General features: G+C 36.9%; 3 protein-coding genes across 11 annotated transcripts in view; 2 read left to right on the top strand and 1 right to left on the bottom strand.

Moving 5' to 3' along the window:
* LOC111441637 (protein LURP-one-related 15-like) overlaps positions 1-972 on the bottom strand; it is a 5,511-nt gene extending 4,539 nt beyond the window's left edge. The window contains exons 1-3 of the mRNA XM_023078698.1: positions 590-972; positions 287-514; positions 42-219 (exon numbers count right to left, since the gene is read on the bottom strand). Of these exons, the coding sequence (XP_022934466.1) occupies positions 73-219; positions 287-514; positions 590-862 (648 nt within the window). The 5' untranslated portion in view covers positions 863-972 and the 3' untranslated portion in view covers positions 42-72. The remainder of the gene's footprint in view (positions 1-41; positions 220-286; positions 515-589) is intronic.
* Positions 973-1,928: 956 nt separating this feature from the next.
* LOC111442310 (pentatricopeptide repeat-containing protein At2g38420, mitochondrial) lies at positions 1,929-7,278 on the top strand. Of its 5 annotated transcripts, none has more exons than XM_023079666.1 (4): positions 1,929-3,559; positions 3,620-3,866; positions 4,116-4,228; positions 6,778-7,278. In XM_023079666.1, exon 1 carries the CDS (start codon positions 1,984-1,986, stop codon positions 3,469-3,471), a length of 1,488 nt encoding a protein of 495 aa, XP_022935434.1. In that variant the 5' UTR covers positions 1,929-1,983; the 3' UTR covers positions 3,472-3,559; positions 3,620-3,866; positions 4,116-4,228; positions 6,778-7,278. The 5 variants fall into 5 exon arrangements, with proteins under 5 accessions (XP_022935434.1, XP_022935433.1, XP_022935436.1 ...); XM_023079665.1 differs by lacking the exon at positions 6,778-7,278 and adding an exon at positions 6,308-6,769; XM_023079668.1 differs by lacking the exon at positions 6,778-7,278 and adding an exon at positions 6,287-6,769.
* Positions 7,279-10,754: 3,476 nt separating this feature from the next.
* Positions 10,755-19,909, top strand: part of LOC111441803 — an 18,551-nt gene continuing 9,396 nt past the window's right edge. For all 5 annotated transcript variants that reach the window (XR_002710233.1, XM_023078924.1, XM_023078922.1 and 2 more), the window contains exons 1-23: positions 10,755-11,332; positions 11,690-11,761; positions 11,949-11,992; positions 12,072-12,183; positions 12,284-12,355; positions 13,142-13,204; positions 13,403-13,480; positions 13,571-13,663; positions 13,866-13,985; positions 14,093-14,179; positions 14,307-14,516; positions 14,607-14,654; positions 14,958-15,212; positions 15,716-15,822; positions 16,329-16,573; positions 16,857-16,925; positions 17,013-17,077; positions 17,171-17,340; positions 17,496-17,574; positions 18,478-18,730; positions 19,018-19,063; positions 19,314-19,422; positions 19,796-19,858. Coding sequence is in view for 4 of the 5 variants with exons in the window: in XM_023078924.1 (XP_022934692.1) it covers positions 10,991-11,332; positions 11,690-11,761; positions 11,949-11,992; positions 12,072-12,183; positions 12,284-12,355; positions 13,142-13,204; positions 13,403-13,480; positions 13,571-13,663; positions 13,866-13,985; positions 14,093-14,179; positions 14,307-14,516; positions 14,607-14,654; positions 14,958-15,212; positions 15,716-15,822; positions 16,329-16,573; positions 16,857-16,925; positions 17,013-17,077; positions 17,171-17,340; positions 17,496-17,574; positions 18,478-18,730; positions 19,018-19,063; positions 19,314-19,422; positions 19,796-19,858 (2,802 nt within the window). In the remaining variant the exon portion in view is untranslated. The remainder of the gene's footprint in view (positions 11,333-11,689; positions 11,762-11,948; positions 11,993-12,071; positions 12,184-12,283; positions 12,356-13,141; positions 13,205-13,402; positions 13,481-13,570; positions 13,664-13,865; positions 13,986-14,092; positions 14,180-14,306; positions 14,517-14,606; positions 14,655-14,957; positions 15,213-15,715; positions 15,823-16,328; positions 16,574-16,856; positions 16,926-17,012; positions 17,078-17,170; positions 17,341-17,495; positions 17,575-18,477; positions 18,731-19,017; positions 19,064-19,313; positions 19,423-19,795; positions 19,859-19,909) is intronic.

Raw genomic sequence — 19,909 nt, 5'->3', positions numbered from 1 at the left:
TTTTTTTTTTTTTTTTTTTTTTTTTTTTTTTTTTTTTTTTTTTTTTTTTTTTTTGAGGAGGAGGAGGAGGCTCTAATCGTTGCCGCTCCTGTCCTCGTTGATCTCGAACAGAATCACCACCAGCGCAACTATGAACGCGTAGTCCACGTTGGGATACACCGTCACTCCGAACGTGTCTTTATCGAACAGCACGCTCTGCAAATTGTGCTGCCTGTGCATCTGCAAAATGAATGAACTAGAGTAAGCGAATGGCGGGGTTAATTAAGAATTAAATATGTTGGGATACCTGGGCGATGATGGTGGAGCCGTCGCCAAGGGAAATGGTGCAGGATCTCTCCAGCCAGCTTCCTTTGATCTTAAAATCACAGCTGCTCTCCGAGGTGTTCGAGGCCAATATCACATCCAGCTGAGTCCTCAGTTGTAAGATCGACGATTTCTTCACCGTGAACAACAGATCTTTGGAATCGGTGCTATCTCCTCTGAATGCGTACCATTTTCTATGCGCCGAAAACAGCTGTGGGTAAAACAATTATTCATACACCGCACATCTAATCCATTTATTCATTCAACATATCCCATTTAACTTTACCTTTTGTTGGAAAGAGATGATGGGATTACCCGCGGCGTCAAGAAGAATACGGCGGTCGTGAAGGCTGAACACGGACCCTTTCACCATGAACATCACGGTGCCGTTAACGTCCGTAACGGTGAAAGTACCTTCCGCCAGGGTCATCACCTTCTTCGTAACTCTCAGATCCACGGGATAGGGGGCCATGAACTGGGGGCTTACCACGGCCACCGGCTTCGCCAGCGGCGCGTAATTCGTCGGTGCCGGCAAGTGAGACGTCGTCGGATTGGCCATTAATTGCTTAATTTGATTTGAGAGGAGGAAAGGGGAGGATTAAGCTGTGTGGATCTATCGCCTTTCCCTTCGCTTGTTTCGGGGACGTGTTGGCTTCCCGTGCCATATGGAATATGTATATATAATACGTGTATCCCACCATTATTTATTTATTTATTTATTTATTTATTTATTTATTTATTTTATCTTGGTGTAATAAAAGTCAAATTCGTACAACTGACCTGGCATTATCATTTTGTCACCCACAAAACACACATCGAATACATATTCGCTAGGGGAGTGTCCCCCATACCTTTCCAACCATTCATAATTCAAATATCAATTAATAATTGTAAGGTAGAATATCAAAAAAATATCAATATTATTTTTGCATTTTTGTATTTAAACACGTTTTCATATATGGTTGATTAGTTGTTCAATATTGATTCATGATGCCTCAATCCAATTTTAGAGTTCACGTCAACTTTGAATCAAGGTGATGAATTGTTAAAAATATCTAAATTTATAATTACAAATTATCAAAAATATGAGGACGAAAAGAAGCAATAAAATATGAGGTCAACCAATTATAGGTAAGTCCTTACAAATTACAAATCAGGAAATAAGATCAATACTGTAGAGAGAGTCATTTATTTATTTAAAAAAAAAAACACAAAGTCAATGCGGATGCCGACCTGTTGTTAGTATTATAAATTGGGTTCAGACAGTGGGAGCCGAGAGAAAGGGAAGCAACTACATGGTCGTGGGATTGGTGAAGGGTTGACTTTTCAATATGTAAGGTTACAAAATTGGACATCTTTTCTTTTTTTTCTTTCCATTTTAAGTTATTTATAGTTTATTCATTTTGTAGATTAATATTTCTGCACAAAGCTTTTAATTATAAAAGTCATCGTTGTCTTCTCCCTCTTTACGGGTCACCAAAAAAAGAAAAAGGAAAAAAGTTAAATGGGTTGGGTTGTTCTTTGTAAGCCCATTAACACAACCCAACCCAACACTGTTAGACTTATTATCGAGGTAAATGGCAGCAATTACCAATACCTCTTACGAAATTATATCTTAATTTGTTGTTACTAAGATTTGTATGTTTTGTGAGCTGTGTCCACTTTCCTGTTTGTTCCAGAATGGAAAGCATCAGGGTTGTGAAGAGGAGCGACCACTTCCTCAGAAAACACAGGAAGTGCCCATTTTCACCCTTCAAAACCAAATGGCATCAAACCTTCAATCAGGATGAAGCTCTGCGGGCCATTAAACAAGCTGCAAATTCGCCGAAACAACCCAATTCCGACGAACCCTACCTTCTTTCGGTTCTTATAAGCTCCTTCAGAGCCTATTGCTGCGATCCAACCCCCAATGCCTACCACTTCGTCCTCAAAACCTTTGTTCGAAGCTCACAGTTCCACTACATTGCCGCTGTTCTCGATCGTCTCGAACGCGTCGAGAAATTTGAAACCCCAGAGTACATATTTGTCGACCTCCTCAAAGTTTACGGACGAGTCAACCGAATTCAAGATGCCATCACTCTGTTCCGTAGGATTCCCATGTTTAGGTGCGTTCCTTCTGCGCTCTCACTCAACTCTCTACTTTTCCTGCTCTGTAGAAATGGCGAAGGTCTTCGAATAGTTCCTGAGATCATATTGAGTAGCCAGACTATGGGTATTAGGCTTGAAGAGTCCACTTTTCGGATACTAATTACTGCGTTATGTAAAATTTATAAAGTTGGGCATGCAATGGAGCTTTTCAATTATATGATAACTGAAGGGTATGGTCTGAACCCTGGAATCTCCTCTTTGATATTGGCATCGCTATGTGAGCATAAGAAATCCACTGGTAATGTGGTTCTTACCTTTCTGGAACAAATGAGGCTAAAAGGATTCTGTCCCGGTGTTGTGGATTATTCTAATGTAATTAAGTTCTTGGTTAGGAGAGGGCTGAGTTCAGACGCTCTTGATCTGTTGAATAAAATGAAGGCCGATGGTTTCAAGCCTGACATTGTTTGTTATACTATGGTCTTGAATGGGGTGATTGCGGATGGGGATTATAAGATGGCAGATGAACTGTTTGATGAATTGCTTCTCTTTGGTTTAGTTCCTGATATTTATACATACAACGTGTACATACATGGATTATGCAAACAAGGCAATTGGGAAGCAGGGATTCAAATGATTTTGCCTATGGAGGAATTGGGGTGCAAACCTGATGTGATCACTTACAATATTCTCTTGGAATGTTTGTGTAAAATCGGTGAACTTGATGAGGCAAGGAAGCTTCGAGGTAACATGCAACTAAAGGGTCTGGCAAAAAACGTGCGGACTTTTACGATTATGATCAGTGGGTTGTTTAATAACGGTGATGTAATTGAAGCTTGTATCCTATTGGAGGAAATGCTAGTAAGTCGTTTCCCTCCTCAGATTTCAACTTTTGGTGAGATACTTTCTTGGCTGTGCAAAAGGGACATGGTAGGCAAAGCGCTTGAGCTGCTCACGTTAATGGTTGGCATGAACTTTTCCCCTGGTCCTAAGGCTTGGGAAACACTGCTCCTGAGCTCTGAAAGTGAATTAACTTCTGTTAAGAGCCTTGAAACTACTTTAGAAGATTTAGTAGGCATCTGAACAAGCTCAACCCCCGCAGATTTTGGAGTCCTTAATCTATACAAGTCCTCAAGGCTATGCTGCTACGCTTGAACTGATCTTCATTTAGGCAATATAATATGGATCAATTTCAGGAAATTACCTTAGCCCGGAATAGGGGAAACCAAAGTTCAGTCGGACTAGCCTTTGTTTCACCCTACTTTCAAGAAGGTGAGGGCAACAGGTATGTTCAAATGCTGTTATTCCCTTGCATAATCTACAAAAGATCCTTTTCATGAGAAAGCAATATTTCTCGGGCAAGATGGAGTGTTTGCTATTTTATGGGGTGTTTGGAGCGAGTGGGATAATATAATCTTCTTTTTCAATGTTTGATCCCTTGTTAGATTCTTTATTACTCGTTGGGTCTCGGTGACAAGGTCTGTTATAATTACCCTATAGGTTTTATTTTACTGGATTGAAGTCCCATTTGCATAGTACAATTTCCTTTTGTGGGCCTTATTTTTGTATGCTCTTGTATTTTTTCATTTTTTTCTCAATGAAAGTTGAGTTACTTTTTTTAAAAAAAAAGTTACAATATTGTACTGTGGTGGTTCTTTAAATCAACGAATTGTGCTTCAAGTTTATTTAGATTGATTAGAGTGCAAGAATGTTTCTATGCTGGGCAGGTATTGCAATGACAACTTTGTTTGAGCTAACTGCTGGTGTTGTGGTAAAAGGAGAGCATGCACCCTTCAACTTCAGGGGCTGGTTAAAGGTTACTTATTCTGATGGCGTAACTGTAAGTGGATGCTTAATCAATGCTTACTTTTTTTTCGAGCCAAATTATAAATCTTCATTTACATAGCACGTAATGCACTTTTTAACTTTCCTCATATTTTTTGTTATCAAAGATGATCCACTCGAGCATTATTTATTATTGTTTTTTCACAATACTTTGCTCTACTGTAAGGATGGCATATTTAATCCTACGCTGTGTATATAGTGGAAACTTTCGCTAGCTTGGCAAGAAAATGAGCATGTTATCTGATCCTAATTGATTAGTCTGCTTTAAAGTATATTAAGTGATATGGATCTACGAACCCAAGCTAATACAATCCTGCTATCATGTCATTGTCGACTGGCACAGATGAGATGAGTGTCAGTCTGGCATCTTCTAGTTAGTGGTTGTTTTCAATTAGATATATCGTATATTTAGTATGAAAGAGCGGTGGGGAGTGATGAGGATGTTCTACCATTTTAGTTCAGATAAATAAGGATAAAACTTATCTGATCCTGCATGCAGTCAAGGTCAACCTCAAGTTTTTCGTCTTTGATATGGCCACGGGACTTCATTTCCTTGTATTCTTCTACAAGAAATAGTTGATTGTTTTTGAACCAAAGGCCGGTTGCTAATGAATTTGAACTTTTGAAAGTACCTAGATATTAGATCAGATCAGCTAAAGTTCCTTTGGGTGATTGGGTCTACATACGTGCAAGAAAGTTGAACTTAGAACTTTCTAGTGGGAGTTAAGTAAATTGGATCTCCTACCACATTAGGGAGTCCCTGGGAATGGATTCTTTTTCCTTGTAAAAAGAATTGATGTGAAGAGTGGTCAGCTTTCAATTTTGGGCTGAAAAGGGGGATTTTAAAGGTTAAACCTATGTAGGATAATGTTTTTGTACAAGCAGATGGGTTGTCTTCAGGAATAGTGTCAAACACCTGTTCTCTACTTCTTGTAACAATGTTTTTTAAAAAACCATTAAAAATGTATTTGACAAGTAAATGTTTTGTGTGAAGTTGGTTTTAGATAGGCCTTAAGTTTGGAATAATTTTATTGTTTACAGAAATGACAAAAGACACAAAGGGATAGCAGGAATAGTTGCATTGTAACTTTTGAACAGTATTGAATCCACTTTTTACTCACAACTGCATAAAAAATTTCTGAAAATTGTTCCACATGGAAATCACTCAAAACCATATCCTAAGTTGATTCTACGTAGCTTTTAGTTGGTTTGGTAAGAAAAGGAAAAAGAAGTGAGAAAGCTTTTTTAGTTGGTACCAATAGGATGAGAAGAAACTTTTTTTTTTTTTTTTTCTTTTTTTCTTGAGGGCAGCTCCGAGTTGAATCTCACTCCCCATCTACTTTTGACGATCTCTGGAGTTCCACTAATGGAAGTTGGAAGCTGTTGTAGAATTAAAATATATATTCGAACGAACCTTACATAAACCTAACATATTGGTAACTAAAAAAACAAGAAATCTAGGATTTCTCTATTTAATATTCTAAGGCCCTACACAGTTGGCTACACTAGAAGGGTGGGATGTCTTTATTCCTAGTGGCTCAACACAAGTCATTACATGAAAAAAAAACATAAACGAAAGTGAACCAAAAAACTTTCAAACTATCTTATCTTCGAAAAGAGAGATCTCCACAAGGATTTGATAATGATAATACTCATATAGTTGCCAACTTTTCAATTTTGAATTTGCTCAAAAGCCATTTGACTTTTTGTGCTCACACTTTCGTCAAGCTCACATTTCCAAGTATATGATGTCGATACAACTTAATGTTAATGTCAGGCTATTAATTAATCACAAATAAGAGTTACGTCTATTTATATTTTTACCTTAACAATTGCAGCTCACCTCTCTTCTGCTTGCATTGCTCCTTTTTACTTTGATATAGTGAACTTTGGCATTATTGTTGGGACAACTGTTTCCGTGTATGTCTACTGTGGATATTAAGTGGATTAATTCCACATCTAGTTTGATTGATGGATGGAAGATTCGATTTGAAATCAGTCAATTTATTTCACTTATTGTGAATTAAGTGAATGATTGTTCGAGTTTTTGAAGATTGGTTATAATTTACTGTAGACAACCGACCTCGGAGAACCTCTGTCTGCACATGAGGTCCATAGCACTTGCTGCTTAAACTCAACTGCCAAGAACAGCTATCATACTTTGAATAGCTTACTACTAGCTACTTAGCTATTAGGTTTAGCTATTAGGTTCAGAACCAGAACCAGCGACAAGGGGAGGAGAATCTAGCTGTGGTTCTTTGGTTGCAGCACCATCATACTGAACTACCTGTTTTCCTCTTGGAAAGAGTGCATTCCTTGGAAAAATTTATCGAGCATCATATTCATATTTACAAACATTCTTTTAACACTAGTAGACTTCACGTCATTTTGTTAAAAATGTTGAAATGATGTGAAGATAGTATCCTAGTCCTGAAATTTTCTCATGCCGCCATTCATTATTCTTGAATTCATGAATTGTGCAACTCTCAAGGGAATGTTTCTATTTGATTGGGTTTAAAAAGTGTGTTGTTGTTTTCCTTTTAGAATCTCCATGGAAGGAGAGGAGTGTGACAGAGTGCATTAAGAGGTGCTCACATGTTACACGAGAGGGGCGCCCCATGCGGAATAAGTTAGTCCATTGAGATTTATTTTGAGCGCATGACTGTGAAGATGTTGGGTTAGAAAATGGGATTGCGTCAACAACTTGTAGCTTCTGTTTTTGTGTACATCACTTTCATGAAATTTTTAACTTGAATCACAAAGTAGATGTTTGGAAAAGAAGGGATTCCTCCTGAATGAGTCAAATTTTGTCGTGGTGCGAATCTAGAAGTTTGTGGATCTGTCATAACATAAGCAATCGTGGCAACGCAAAGCTCGAAGTAAGGAAGCCAATCCCAATTATCTACTCCCACTTTGTCTCTCTTCATTGGGAAATGACAAAATCTGGAGGATCCTCCTCAAAATGCTCACTACGACTACTACTACTACTCTTCCACATTTCTTAATCTATTTTTAATCTTTAAAGTTACTAAAACATTTTGGCTTTATTATTATTATTATTATTATTATTTAAAATGGTGATTCTATGCATATCTTTTTTATAATATTATGGACATGGATGTTTAATTTTGAGTTTGATGCTGGAATGTGTAGAAATAAAAGGAACTACTACGAGTTTATTACTAAATGTATTCATTTTCTTCGTCTCTATTTGCTTCCTCGACACTCCCACTTGAATAATAATAAAAGAAAAATCAGAAATTTGGGATTCGGATTACCACAAGACGTGAATAAATTGGAGATTAGTCGATGAATCTAATTGAATCACAATACGGCTTCTCGGAATTTCATAAGCTTTATCTTCTTTTCATCTTCTCTAAGATGAATTTGATATTTGTTTACAGAACGGAAAAAATAACGGAAAGGAGACGAGAGAAAAAAGGAGAAAAAAAAGTTACCTGAAATTGAATATTCTGTTCAGTGAATTTGGATGTGCAAAGGTTGCAGTGGTCACGATGGAGAAGACGGGCACATGAACAACGCACTCAGCGGCACCCACGTCGCGTCGCTACATGAGTAAGTAATGCACGTGCCCTGCTTCTCCATCTTGATCGGCACGCACCTTCCTCCTTGCCCTCCCTCGCCGCCGCCTCTCTCCCACCGGAGAGCCACAGAATTTGGGATGCAAATCGCGGAAGTAGCTGCTTTAGCTGCCTTTTTTGTTATTATTAATTTTTATTTTTTTGGAGCCATATTAATAGCCATAACGTTGGGTCGGGACGTGGAGCCCGCCAGGGATTCCAATTCAAAACTGTCTTTCTCCGCTTAATCACTCCCAGTAAATTAACACTACAGTGACCTACCACCTCAAACCCAATCCAACTATCCCGCCTTCGCCTTTCATTTGCTCGCCGTCACCGCCCTTTCTTTGCATGTATATATATATATATATACATATAATTTTATTATTTTAAACTAAAGTTACCCTTATTGCTTCAAAAGCAAGTTGACATTTTGTTATAATGCCACAGTTTTGAACCTAATCAAGTTGTTCCACTTCTGGACATTTCAACCACATTATTTGTTTAATGCATCCATATTTTAAGCCAACACTCCTGTGATAGGAGGGGGGAGCCCCAGATGAATTCAATTTCAATTTCACCATTTTCTACTTTTTTTTTTTCGTCCTTAAAACAAAATAGTATTTTTGATCCAAGTCATCTGAATTACGGGCCCATCTAGATTCTCAATTATTTATTGCTGCATATTGCCCAAGCAAATATAGATGAATTTTTATTTCTTTTTTCTCAAAAACAATAAAGGATAAAAATAAAAAATAAAAATGAAATTATTTTAATACTGGGAAAAAAATGCTCATATATATCCGCAATGAAGGACGCGATGGATGAGGACAAGTATTAAATAATTAAATCTATGGTATACATAGCTTCATAGGTATTAAGACTTTGGTCCAGTTCAAGCATAGACTATGGCTACTTATGGCTCCTTATGGTTGGTACACCTTTCAATCACTGTATTATGAACTACCTTTTTTATTCATTTTAGTACGTGCATTTAAACATTTTTAAATCATATTAAATTTGAACAATAAAACAATGTTCAGTGCTTTTGAAGTGGAATAGTGAATCTCCCATTCACCCGGGTGATTGTACTTTAAAAAAGAAAAAAGAAAAAAAAAAAAAAAGAAAGAAAGAAAGAAAGAAAGAAAGCTGGAGGAGGGTGTTTGGATGCAGACTATGCAATAGTGGAAATCCACGAGACAGAGCGGAACAAAGACGGCAACAAAACCCAAAACCAAACAGAAACAAAGTGGAAGCATTACAGAAGGGTGTTTTAATTAATAATTAATAATTAATTTGGAATTAGAGTTCAAAATAATTGATTGTTAATTAAGTAACTCGGAGGTCGTAGCTTACCATCCTAATAAACAACTAATTAGTGGTTATGCAGGTGGTTTATTGGTTTAGCGTATAAGTGCGCCAAACTTTCCTTTTACACTCTTTCCCTTAATGCCCTTGCACGCTACTAATTTCACCCTTGTATTTATCTTGGAGGGTGAGGAAAAGAGAAATAAAATATTTCTTATATTCTGTACCGGATGTTTTTCAAATCCAAAAGTGAAATTTTAAAAAGAATAGTATTTATTAACAGTAATAAAGTCAGACATTAGAGGGTGTACCAAATAGGCTCCAAAAAGATAAATTGTAAAATTCTAAGTCACTTAGACTTTTTTCTAAACTCTTCTATACCCTCAAAGTGGTACATTTCTTAATTATTAATTTAATTTTTCTTTATTCTTATTTTTTTCACATATATATTTTTTTCTAGAAACCAAAGGTTTTATTTTTTTTAATTAAAAAAAAAAGTTTATTTGTTTAATTATTTCATATGAACGTGTAATATCAAAAGGGTTGTTTGATTTTACACGTGAGAATAATTGTCTATTATATTGATCGATACTATCTACCAAATGGTGTTCCCCCAGCTGCTCAGTCGTGGACTGTCCCGACCGTTTTCACAAATTCAATAAATTGCTATGATTTCTTTTTTCTTTTTTTTCCTCTTTTTTAACTGAAAAAAGTGAAATGATTTGTGGTGAGTGGCGAACATGATTTGCAATTTTTGTCTAATCACCCGCGAAATCCGGAAATATTATTAATTAAAAAAAAAATCACTAATTCATTGTGTTCTATTTGTAGTCTAGGCTTTTCTAAATTTTATTATTTAACTTATCCTGGTGCGTATAATTACGTCAGCGGTATAAATTGTTTAGTACTGAAAATGCTTTTCCCTAGATTCCAAGAAAAGAAAAAATGCTTTTACGTAATTAAATTCAAAGGAGTCGAAGAAATACGCAATTTTTGGCATGTCAACACATGGGGATAGGTTTCTGTCGCTGTTAGCTCCGGATTGACCGACAGACTAGTTGTTGCTTTGTTAGGTCATAGGTTTGTGGCGTGAAATGGAAAACTCATATTGGGCTGTACTCACCAATTCAAAGCCCATATGAAGGCCCAATATAGCCCATTTCAAGCCCATATTTGTTCGGCGGGCTGGGCTTTATCATCTAAGCGCGTTACTACCAAACGGGCCAGAAAGTAACTCATCTGGTTATATCATATTAATTTATTAGTCTTTTTCTTTTATTTTGTTAACGTTGTATCACTAATAAGACTGACGAATATGTCTGGGGGCATTTCTCAATCAAATAATAAATTAGAGAAAAAAAAAAAAAGCTGGCAGTTCATGAGGTCACACAGAGAGCAATTATTGAATCAAAATGGTGAACTTAAAAACGACACCAAGTAAGTGCATTTGGGGGTCTGGTGGGACGGACCAATTTTGTCCACGCCATTATTATTATTATTCTTATACTTTTTAAAAGTACTTATACATTTTCAAAAAGAGTTTTAAAAAAACACGTGGTGAGTTAAAAAGAATAAGATGCCAGTTTGGTTAATTTATGGAATATATACGCGCCTTCTTTTTCCTCCCTTCATCTGTTTGATACATTGTGATCTGCCGCCCGCCGTCTGCCGCCCGCCTAAAACTTGAACTGTTCTCTACAGGACGAAGACAAATGAATAGAACACTGCTTTATCTCCTTCGCTTATTTTATTCCACTCCCTTCCTTCTTTTAGATTGAATTATTAACGATATCACTCTTCAGAGTAGCTGAAGCCTGCGGCTACCGTCTCCTCCTCCTCCTCCTCCTCCTCCTCCTCCTCCTCCTCCTATGGCACATATAGCAAATTGTTCTACCTGCAACGTACTATGCAAAGACATTAAACTGAGAGCTTCAAACTTCACTCCAACACTCTCCTCCAGCTTCCTCCGATTGTCTCTGGATTTACATAATCATGCTCGGCGGCTTCAGTCTCCCAAAATCCGAGTCTCTCGTGCTGCTGCCAAGATGGTGGTTAAGGACGGTGTAGCTGAAATGGCGACTACAGAGATTGAAAGGGAGAAACATAGTGTGAAATGTGAAGCGTTGAGAGTTGGACTTATCTGTGGAGGTCCCTCTGCGGAACGTGGAATTTCTCTCAATTCCGCTAGATCAGTTCTTGATCACATACAGGTACGCAGGGGAACATACGCAATAGCTAAGGACTTCTCTGCCCTAGGATTAATATGTGATCGATAATAGATTAGCTCGTAGCAGAGACTAAAAATGGTTCGCAACGATTTTTCTTTATTAATATTATGGGGAAAACATACTTACATAGCTAATATAAGTCAACAAAAAGAGGTGCTCATATTTAATTTTGACAAACCAGTGATCAGATGCGATAAGTTTTGCATGGTTGAGATATAATTTTAATTCTATTAAGGAAATTGGTTTAAAATCGTTATTATCGAGAAAAACTATCTGAGTGTATGATTTGCAGTAGCCATTAATTAGCTTAATTTGATGCATCGACTTTGTCTACACTAGGGAGATGATTTGCAAGTGAGCTGTTACTACATCGATCCGGAGTTGAATGCGTACGCAATATCTTCTGCTCAGGTACGAGTAACCTGCAGCCTTGATCTTTGATCCCTGCTTCGTTTGATGTCGTACTTCTCATGCTCCTGAGTTTCTTACTCTGTTAAAAAATGGGAACAAATCTGAAGGATCTTCGGTATCTTTCAACATTTGCATCCTGTATTCTGATTTTCTACTTCACATTTTACGTGCTATTTCTCATTCATAGGTTTATTCAAATACTCCAGCAGATTTTGATTTTAAACTTAAAAGGTAAGTTCAGACTATCTTTAATTGATCTTGAGTCTTTGCTTGCGGGGACTTTAAAACGTTAAACTGTTCGTTTGTGAAGCCTTGCCCGCGGTTTCCGGTCTTTGACTGACTTTGCTGAGCACCTTTCTACTTCCGTGGACATAGTATTCCCTGTTATACATGGTCGGTTTGGTGAAGATGGTGGGATCCAGGTGTAACTTTAGTTTTCACAATGTGGATTTAATTTACTTTGTTCTTCATGTACGTTATAAATAAATAAATAAATTATAAATGTCCGTTGATGTGTTTCAGGAACTACTGGAAACGCATAACATTCCATTTGTTGGAACAGGTTCTACGGAGTGTGCACATGCCTTCGACAAGGTATGATGGTCTAGTGTATAAAATTTTCAAGACCTTCACGGCTTCTGTATTACGTTGGATATGTCATTTTATAATTGAGCTGTGGAATTGAATTCTCGGTGAACCAAAACAAAGTTTTGACTCCAGCGAGGAAACAGACAACCAATTCAAAATTTTGCATCACAACTAATTTTTACGTAACATTCAGAGAAGTGGACACAATTAGTATCAAAGAAAGCATGGAAATATATAGAAAAAAAAAAAAAAAAAAAACAATTGCATAGCCTTGGAGTTGAGTACTTAGATATTACCTGGATCTAGTTAGTTGTAGTAGGATAGTGTTTTATGCATACACTGTAAAAACTGTCTCCTGATTGTATGGGTAGGAGGGCCAAGGAGCATGCTGTAAAATGGCCGAGTTCAGTAAACTAAAGTTAGATGGTGTCCTGAGGAGGTTTTGTATAGGAGGCATTTGGGATATTTTCTGATAGGAATGCGATTTGGGATTTTATGAGGGTATAGTAGTGATTAGTTTGGTAGGTGGTTATGGAGTTTAGTTATCAATAGAGGGAGTTAGACATTTGAGGAGTGAATTAGGGCTTGAGAGAGATCGCAAGAGGGAAGGTGCAAGTACCGCAAATTACTTGTTTATATTGTAATTTCTTCATTGACATTGTAATATAGTTATCTTTGGTGTTTGCTTATATTTTCTGTGTCTGGATACCTAACATGTTCTGCATACTTTGTCATAATCAACCATTTTTCTTTTAGCATTGCTCACCTGTTGTTTCCCTTGTTAACTGATAGTATAACGCCGCCTTGGAGCTCGATAGACTTGGATTCATAACAGTGCCTAATTTTCTGGTACAGGTAGTTTTCAACAAACCTTATTTTTCTTCATAGTTTTAGTATCCGCCTACTTGAATGCTCTTCAATTAAGGTCCTTTGTGTGTGTGTGCACATGTCAAAAATAAGATTGTTAGGATCTAGTTGATTTCGTTTTGCCTTTAGACCTTACGCCTCTATCCTTTATTATTGTAATATTCTGATTCATGGAATGATGTTCAGGCTGGTAGTGTAAGTGAATCTGACCTATCAAAGTGGTTTTTGAGAAATCAGCTAGATCTTAGCTCAGGAAAAGTTGTTGTAAGTAAAATGTTCACTTATTGTGGAATCTGTTTATGGTTGGATAGTAAAATTTTTACAATAGAATTTTTTTTTTCTGGTGTCAATCAGGTAAAACCAGTAAGAGCAGGATCAAGCATTGGTGTGTCGGTTGCATATGGAGTGGTGGATTCACTTAAGAAAGCTAATGAGATTATTTCAAAGGTGCTATGACATTTGCCAATACCTTGTGCTGATGCAGGGCATGAAATCATTTATTCTCTACAATCTTGCCTTAAACTTCATATTTTTCTCAATCGCTTAGTAATACTAAATCTCATTTCAGCTGATAATGTGATTCGATAAAAATGTAAATCAATCATTCATATTTCAATTTCATAAAGTGTGCACCATTTATCTTATATAGGAAATTGATGATAAAGTCCTTGTTGAAGTATTTCTTGAACGAGGCAGTGAGTTCACTGCAATTGTCCTTGATGTGGGATCTGGTTCTGTTTGTCATCCTGTTGTACTACTACCAACAGAAGTATGTATTTTTTTTTATCTCAAAGTAACTTACTTGATTTGTTTTTTTTTCCTAACTACATATAATGCATCTTAGAATCCTTTCTCTTCTTCTATTCTTTAAATTAGGTTGAGCTTGAATCCCATGCTTGGGCTGATGCCGGAGAAAAGGATGCAATTTTCAATTACCGGAGGAAATATCTCCCCACCCAGCAGGTTCAGTGATGGTGTAGTGCCACTTATACTTGCATGCCTGCTATGTCTATTCTTGAACTCACTATCTAAACTCTTTCTAGTAACTATATTCATTTTTCTAATCAATGAGTCTGCATTTATGAAGCAGGTTGCATATCATACTCCTCCTCGTTTTCCTATTGATGTGATAGAAAGCATCCGTGAAGGAGCATCTTTACTCTTCAAAGGACTTGGTCTCTGTGATTTTGCCCGAATTGATGGGTGGTTTTTGCCTAATTCCTCTCATGATTCTTCATCCTCCACAGGGAAGTTTGGAAGGACTGCATCAGGCACAGTAGTGTATACAGACATAAATTTGGTAATGATGCTTTGTTTAGCTGATAATTACAACTTTACTAGTAGCATACTTCTTTCAACAATTCCTTATTAATCTTATTTATATACACAGATAAGTGGGATGGAACAAACCAGTTTTTTGTTTCAGCAAGCCTCAAAGGTACTTCGAATATGTTGGCATTATAATGTTCTTTTGTCCAATGGATCTCGGCTGGAGGTTAATGGAATTTGCTTGTGTACTGCCTGTAGGGCTTTCTGCAAGGACGTCAAAAAAATTTAGCCTCTTTAAAGAGAAATCACACTATTCTTTTGGTTAGATCACATAATATACATTAATATTTAACGGATTATGCCAGAACCTCTAGTTATTCTCATCTTCCTTGCTATTGTTTTCCAATTTGTCATGTGTTTGATCTCAAGGCCACATATCTCACATCATTAAGTCTGATATACTCATTTCCAGGTTGGTTTTTCTCACTCAAACATACTTAGGAGCATTATTTACCATGCTTGCTTGCGGTATCCCAGTCTAGGATCATTGGACTGTATGTCCGGAAATATGCCTAGAAGATCAATCTCCTCTCAACGTACTCAAGCATATTCTAGCACAGAAAGCAACCAAAAAGTTTTTGTTATTCTTGGAGGAGACACATCAGAACGTCAAGTATCTCTTATGAGTGGAACAAATGTTTGGCTTAATCTGCAAGCATTTGATGATGTAAGTTACCTCAATTCTGCCTTGATCTTGGATTTTAAACGTTCAAATACCTAACAGTTGAAAGGTTGAAAGTGCAAGTGCTCATAATCAAGATGTGATTTAATTAGTTTTGAATATTATATCCTTTGTATTTCTCCCCTTGTTTTGAAGCTGAACACCGAGTTTGAGTACAAAACTTTGCACTGATGGGACAATTGATGATTTTTTTAAGACATAAAATTCCTTCATTTCATGGATGATGTGAAATTACAAAAAGCACTTTATTGATAATTAAATATTCTGTATCAACCTGAGAGAAAAATCCTACAAAAAACCTCAGTTTGAGAACTTCTCGTTGCTTATTGTGCATCAAGAGTTATGCTGATTTCTGCCTGAAGTTGTGATAGATGGATACAAAACCTCCAATGCCACAGATTTGTTTTGTTTTCCCTCATTAACGGGCTATTTCTTTCTGTGTGCTTGTTTTTCCTATTTTAATTTGAGTATGATTTTTATGGCTACAGCTTGAAGTAACTCCATGTTTACTTGCCCCGTCTATCGAGCAAACATCTAGTGTGGATTTGGACAAAAATGAAGCTGACATGACTTCCAGAACAGTTTGGTCATTGCCGTAAGTTCTGACTATTGTGAATTTATGTATCTATATCCCTCTTAAAATTCTTTATCTCTGAAACTTATAACTATTTCTCAGGGATATGTACTTAGTGCCAACTATTTTTCAGGAAAAATAATACTAAGTGACAATGACACCATGTCTATGACGACCATTTTAAAGAACTAGCTTAAAATATTTGAGATTTCGTTTGACCATTTATTTGGTACTTATATAATTAGTCTTTTGAACGTCAATTCGTCAACATACTTATCTAAATGCAAGGTATGAAACTTTTAAACGTTGTTGGCATCCAGATATCTTATCATGCCGTAAATAAAGAGATCTCTTAAATATTTAACATTTCTTTCCATTTTTGGCATGTATCATCCCCATCATTTAAATTGAGGTTAAGTCCACAAGACAACAATGTTTAGAATAGGTTCTGGACTAAAAGGTTCACCAACGTTTATGCGGCTAGCCCTTTTATATTTTTCGTTAACATGATTCTTTTTTCGAAGCAGTTACTCACTTGTGCTGAGACACACCACAGAGGAAGTTCTTGCTGCATGCATTGAGGCATTTGAACCAACTCGTGCAGCATTAACATCTCATCTGCGCGAGCTAGTGGTGACTGATCTTGAAGAAGGTCTGAAGAAGCATAGTTGGTTTGCAGGATTTGATATCAAAGATGAATTACCTGTGAAATTTTCCTTGGAGCAGTGGATCAAGAAAGCGAAGGAAGTTGATGCGACAGTGTTTATAGCAGGTGTTGTTTCTAACCGCCAGGTGCTCATATTGAGCACCTTTGTACTGCTTGTTCTTTTTTCTATTCCCCTTCGTATATGCTGTTTCTACTGCCAGGTGCCAATCCTTGGCATGTGCTCCTCTTCTCCTTTATATGAGTGCAATTATAACGGCATTAGAAAACTTACTAATATCAGTCCCTCGCAGGATAGATCCTTGGAATTTGAAGAACTGTGCAGCGAAGTTAGAAAATCATAGCATAAAAATTTACTGTGTTTATGACTTTTATTTTGTATACATTTTAGTGCATGGAGGCATCGGCGAAAATGGCATGCTTCAATCATTGTTAGAGGCCAAAGGAGTTCCTTATACAGGTTTGCCAAAAACCTTATTGGTCAAAGAGGGCTACCAATAGTTGTGCTTTCTCTTGCTCACTTTGTATTTCATTTTCTCAATTGAAGGTCCCGGAGTGGCAGCCTCTAACATATGCATGGACAAAGTAGCAACTTCGTTGGCCCTAAACCATGTACGCTATCCAACTGACTGTTAGATGAGATCACATTTGTATAATCTATGACACCAGCATATATCCTGTTTCACAAATTATCTTTATGAATAGCTTTCAGACATGGGGGTACTTACCATTAAAAAGGATGCGAGGAGGAAAGATGAGCTCTTGCATATCCCTACATTAAATTTATGGCATGACTTAACCTGCAAGCTTCAGTGTCAGTCGTTATGTGTTAAACCAGCTAGAGATGGTTGCTCAACCGGGGTTGCAAGACTATGGTAAAATATATAACATGTCGTTTGCTGTTCGCCTTCTCTAAAAATTTGATTGAGCATTTGGAATATAAAAGAACATCTCGTTATTATGCATATCAAAATTATAGTAAAAAAGACATTTATATATTTACTTTCATTTGAATTATTTCTTCATGCAGCTGCGCTGATGACCTTGCGGTGTATGTGAAAGCATTGGAGGACTGCCTCGTCAGAATTCCTTCTAATAGTTTATCAAGGGTAGAAATACTTATGTGCATCTCTAGGAATTTTTCTTCATGCGATGCTATCCGAATCCATAAGGACGAACCTGTATGAGTGCTGTAGAGTACCTTACAGAAATAATAGACACCCGACATTGAAATGCAGTCTGTGCCTTTGGGTAGTAATACAAAATGTGGACAATGAATCGCTGATAAATATCTCGAGGATTATTGGGAGTGAGTCCCCACATTGGTTAATTTAGTGGAAGTTTATGGGTTTATAAGTGAGGAATACTATCTTCATTGGTATGAGGCCTTTTGGAAAAGTCCAAAGCAAAGCCATGAGAGCTTATGCTCAAAGTAGACAATATCATACCTGGAGAGTCGTGTTCGTCAAACATGGTATCAGAGTCATGCCCTAAACTTAACTATGTCAATAGAATCCTCAAGTATCGAACAAAGAATTGTGAGCCTCGAAGGTGTAGTCAAAAGTGACTAAAGTGTCGAACAAAGGGTGTACTTTGTTTGAGGGCTCAAGAGAAAGGAGTCGAGCCTCGATTAAGGGGAGGCTATTCGAGAGCTTCATAAACCTCCCGAGGCTTATAGTGTACTTTGTTCGAGGGGAGGATTGTTGAGGATTATTGGGAGTGAGTCCCACATTGGTTAATTTAGTGGAAGATCATGGGTTCATTGGTATGAGGCCTTTTGGGGAAGCCCAAAGCAAAGCCATGAGAACTTATGCTCAAAGTGGACAATATCATACTTTGTGAAGAGTCGTGTTTGTCTGACAAAATATGCATCTATCTTTGTTATTCCTCGTGATTACTTATTTTTCTAATGGTTTGGGGCTAAATTGCTTGAAATCAAGTTCGTTTTCGGTTATATTGTTGTTTTCATACTTGATGTTAAAGTCAGTAATATTATCATTTTTTAATTATAGGCACACGGTATGATTGAAATGCCAAAACCACCTCCAGAGCTCTTGATTTTTGAACCTTTTATCGAGACCGATGAGATAATTGTTTCGTCCAAATATACCAATGAGTCTGAACGACTTTTGTGGAAAGGACAGAGTAGATGGGTGGAAATAACTGTAGGTGTTGTGGGAACACGTGGATCAATGCACTCATTGAGTCCTAGCGTCACTGTCAAAGAAAGTGGGGATATCTTATCTCTTGAGGAGAAATTCCAAGGTGATCTATCTTTTTCTTCCAAACCAAGATGGGATGCTAATATTTATTTGTAGTTATATTCAATTGGGTTTATACAAAATCTAGGGACTGCGCTATTGCCTGGCCCCTGTCTATGGTGGGTGTCGAGCAAATATTTATCAGAAACTAGAAAAAATTGCTTATTTTCATAAATGCCGAGTAGTTAAACACGACGATATGTACTTTCAGCATGTGATAGAGCGTTATGGATACTTGATTTCGTAACTGTGGTTTCTTGAAGTGTCCATTGACGTATTTCTAATTGACAGGTGGGACTGGCATCAATTTAACTCCACCACCTTTATCGATTATTAGGTTTGTGATGATACTTCATTCTTTAACATGGTCTTGTTTTAGTTTTTGAAACTGGAGTAGTTGTATTTTTTAAACGTACGTAGCTTTTTTATTATTATTTTTTTTTTTTTAAGAATCACATAAGTAGCGACTATTCAGCTTTATCTCATATTACGTGCCATACTTCATCTCTCCTTCCTTAATTGGACTTTGAAAGCGTAAAATTTATCATAACATTATGTATTTATGAGGATTTTCCTTTCTGCCTAAGTAATGAGTCGCTGGAGAAGTGTAAACAACATATTGAACTGATTGCCAACACACTACAGCTGGAAGGATTTTCCCGAATAGATGCATTCGTAAATGTTGACAGTGGAGAGGTAATTAATTTAATTATTTCTCCTTAAATGCCTTTCCATTTTCTGGCTTACCAAAATTTTGAACAAGACATCATTGAAGCATTTAATATTTAACATATAACGCGTTACCAAAAGGAGTACTTTGCATTTCTCGCTAACAAAATATCGTGCACATTTTCCTCATAAAAGCAAGCTATGCACTTAGTTTGGAACAAACGGTCAGGGGTGCTTGTCCAAGTATTTTGTTGTTTCTCTTAATCAAACGTTTTTGTTGTTTCTCTGAAACTGAAGTCTTTTTTGGGGTTTATGCATGGTACTTGAATTCTGACCTGGAATTGATGATGTTTTCAAGTGTCATATTTATTGACATCACTTGAGGTTGTTCTGTTCTTAGGTCTTAGTCATTGAAGTTAATACTGTCCCGGGAATGACACCTTCCACAGTTCTCATCCACCAGGTAAGAATTGCATTTGATATATTCTTTTTTTTTTTTTTTTTTTTTTTTTTT

Source organism: Cucurbita moschata, unplaced genomic scaffold, assembly GCF_002738365.1.
Source record: "Cucurbita moschata cultivar Rifu unplaced genomic scaffold, Cmos_1.0 Cmo_Scf00004, whole genome shotgun sequence".
In the NCBI taxonomy this organism is placed as follows: Eukaryota; Viridiplantae; Streptophyta; class Magnoliopsida; order Cucurbitales; family Cucurbitaceae; genus Cucurbita; species Cucurbita moschata.
Note: the sequence above shows the minus strand (reverse complement) of the source record. Positions and strands in the feature narration are given on the sequence as shown.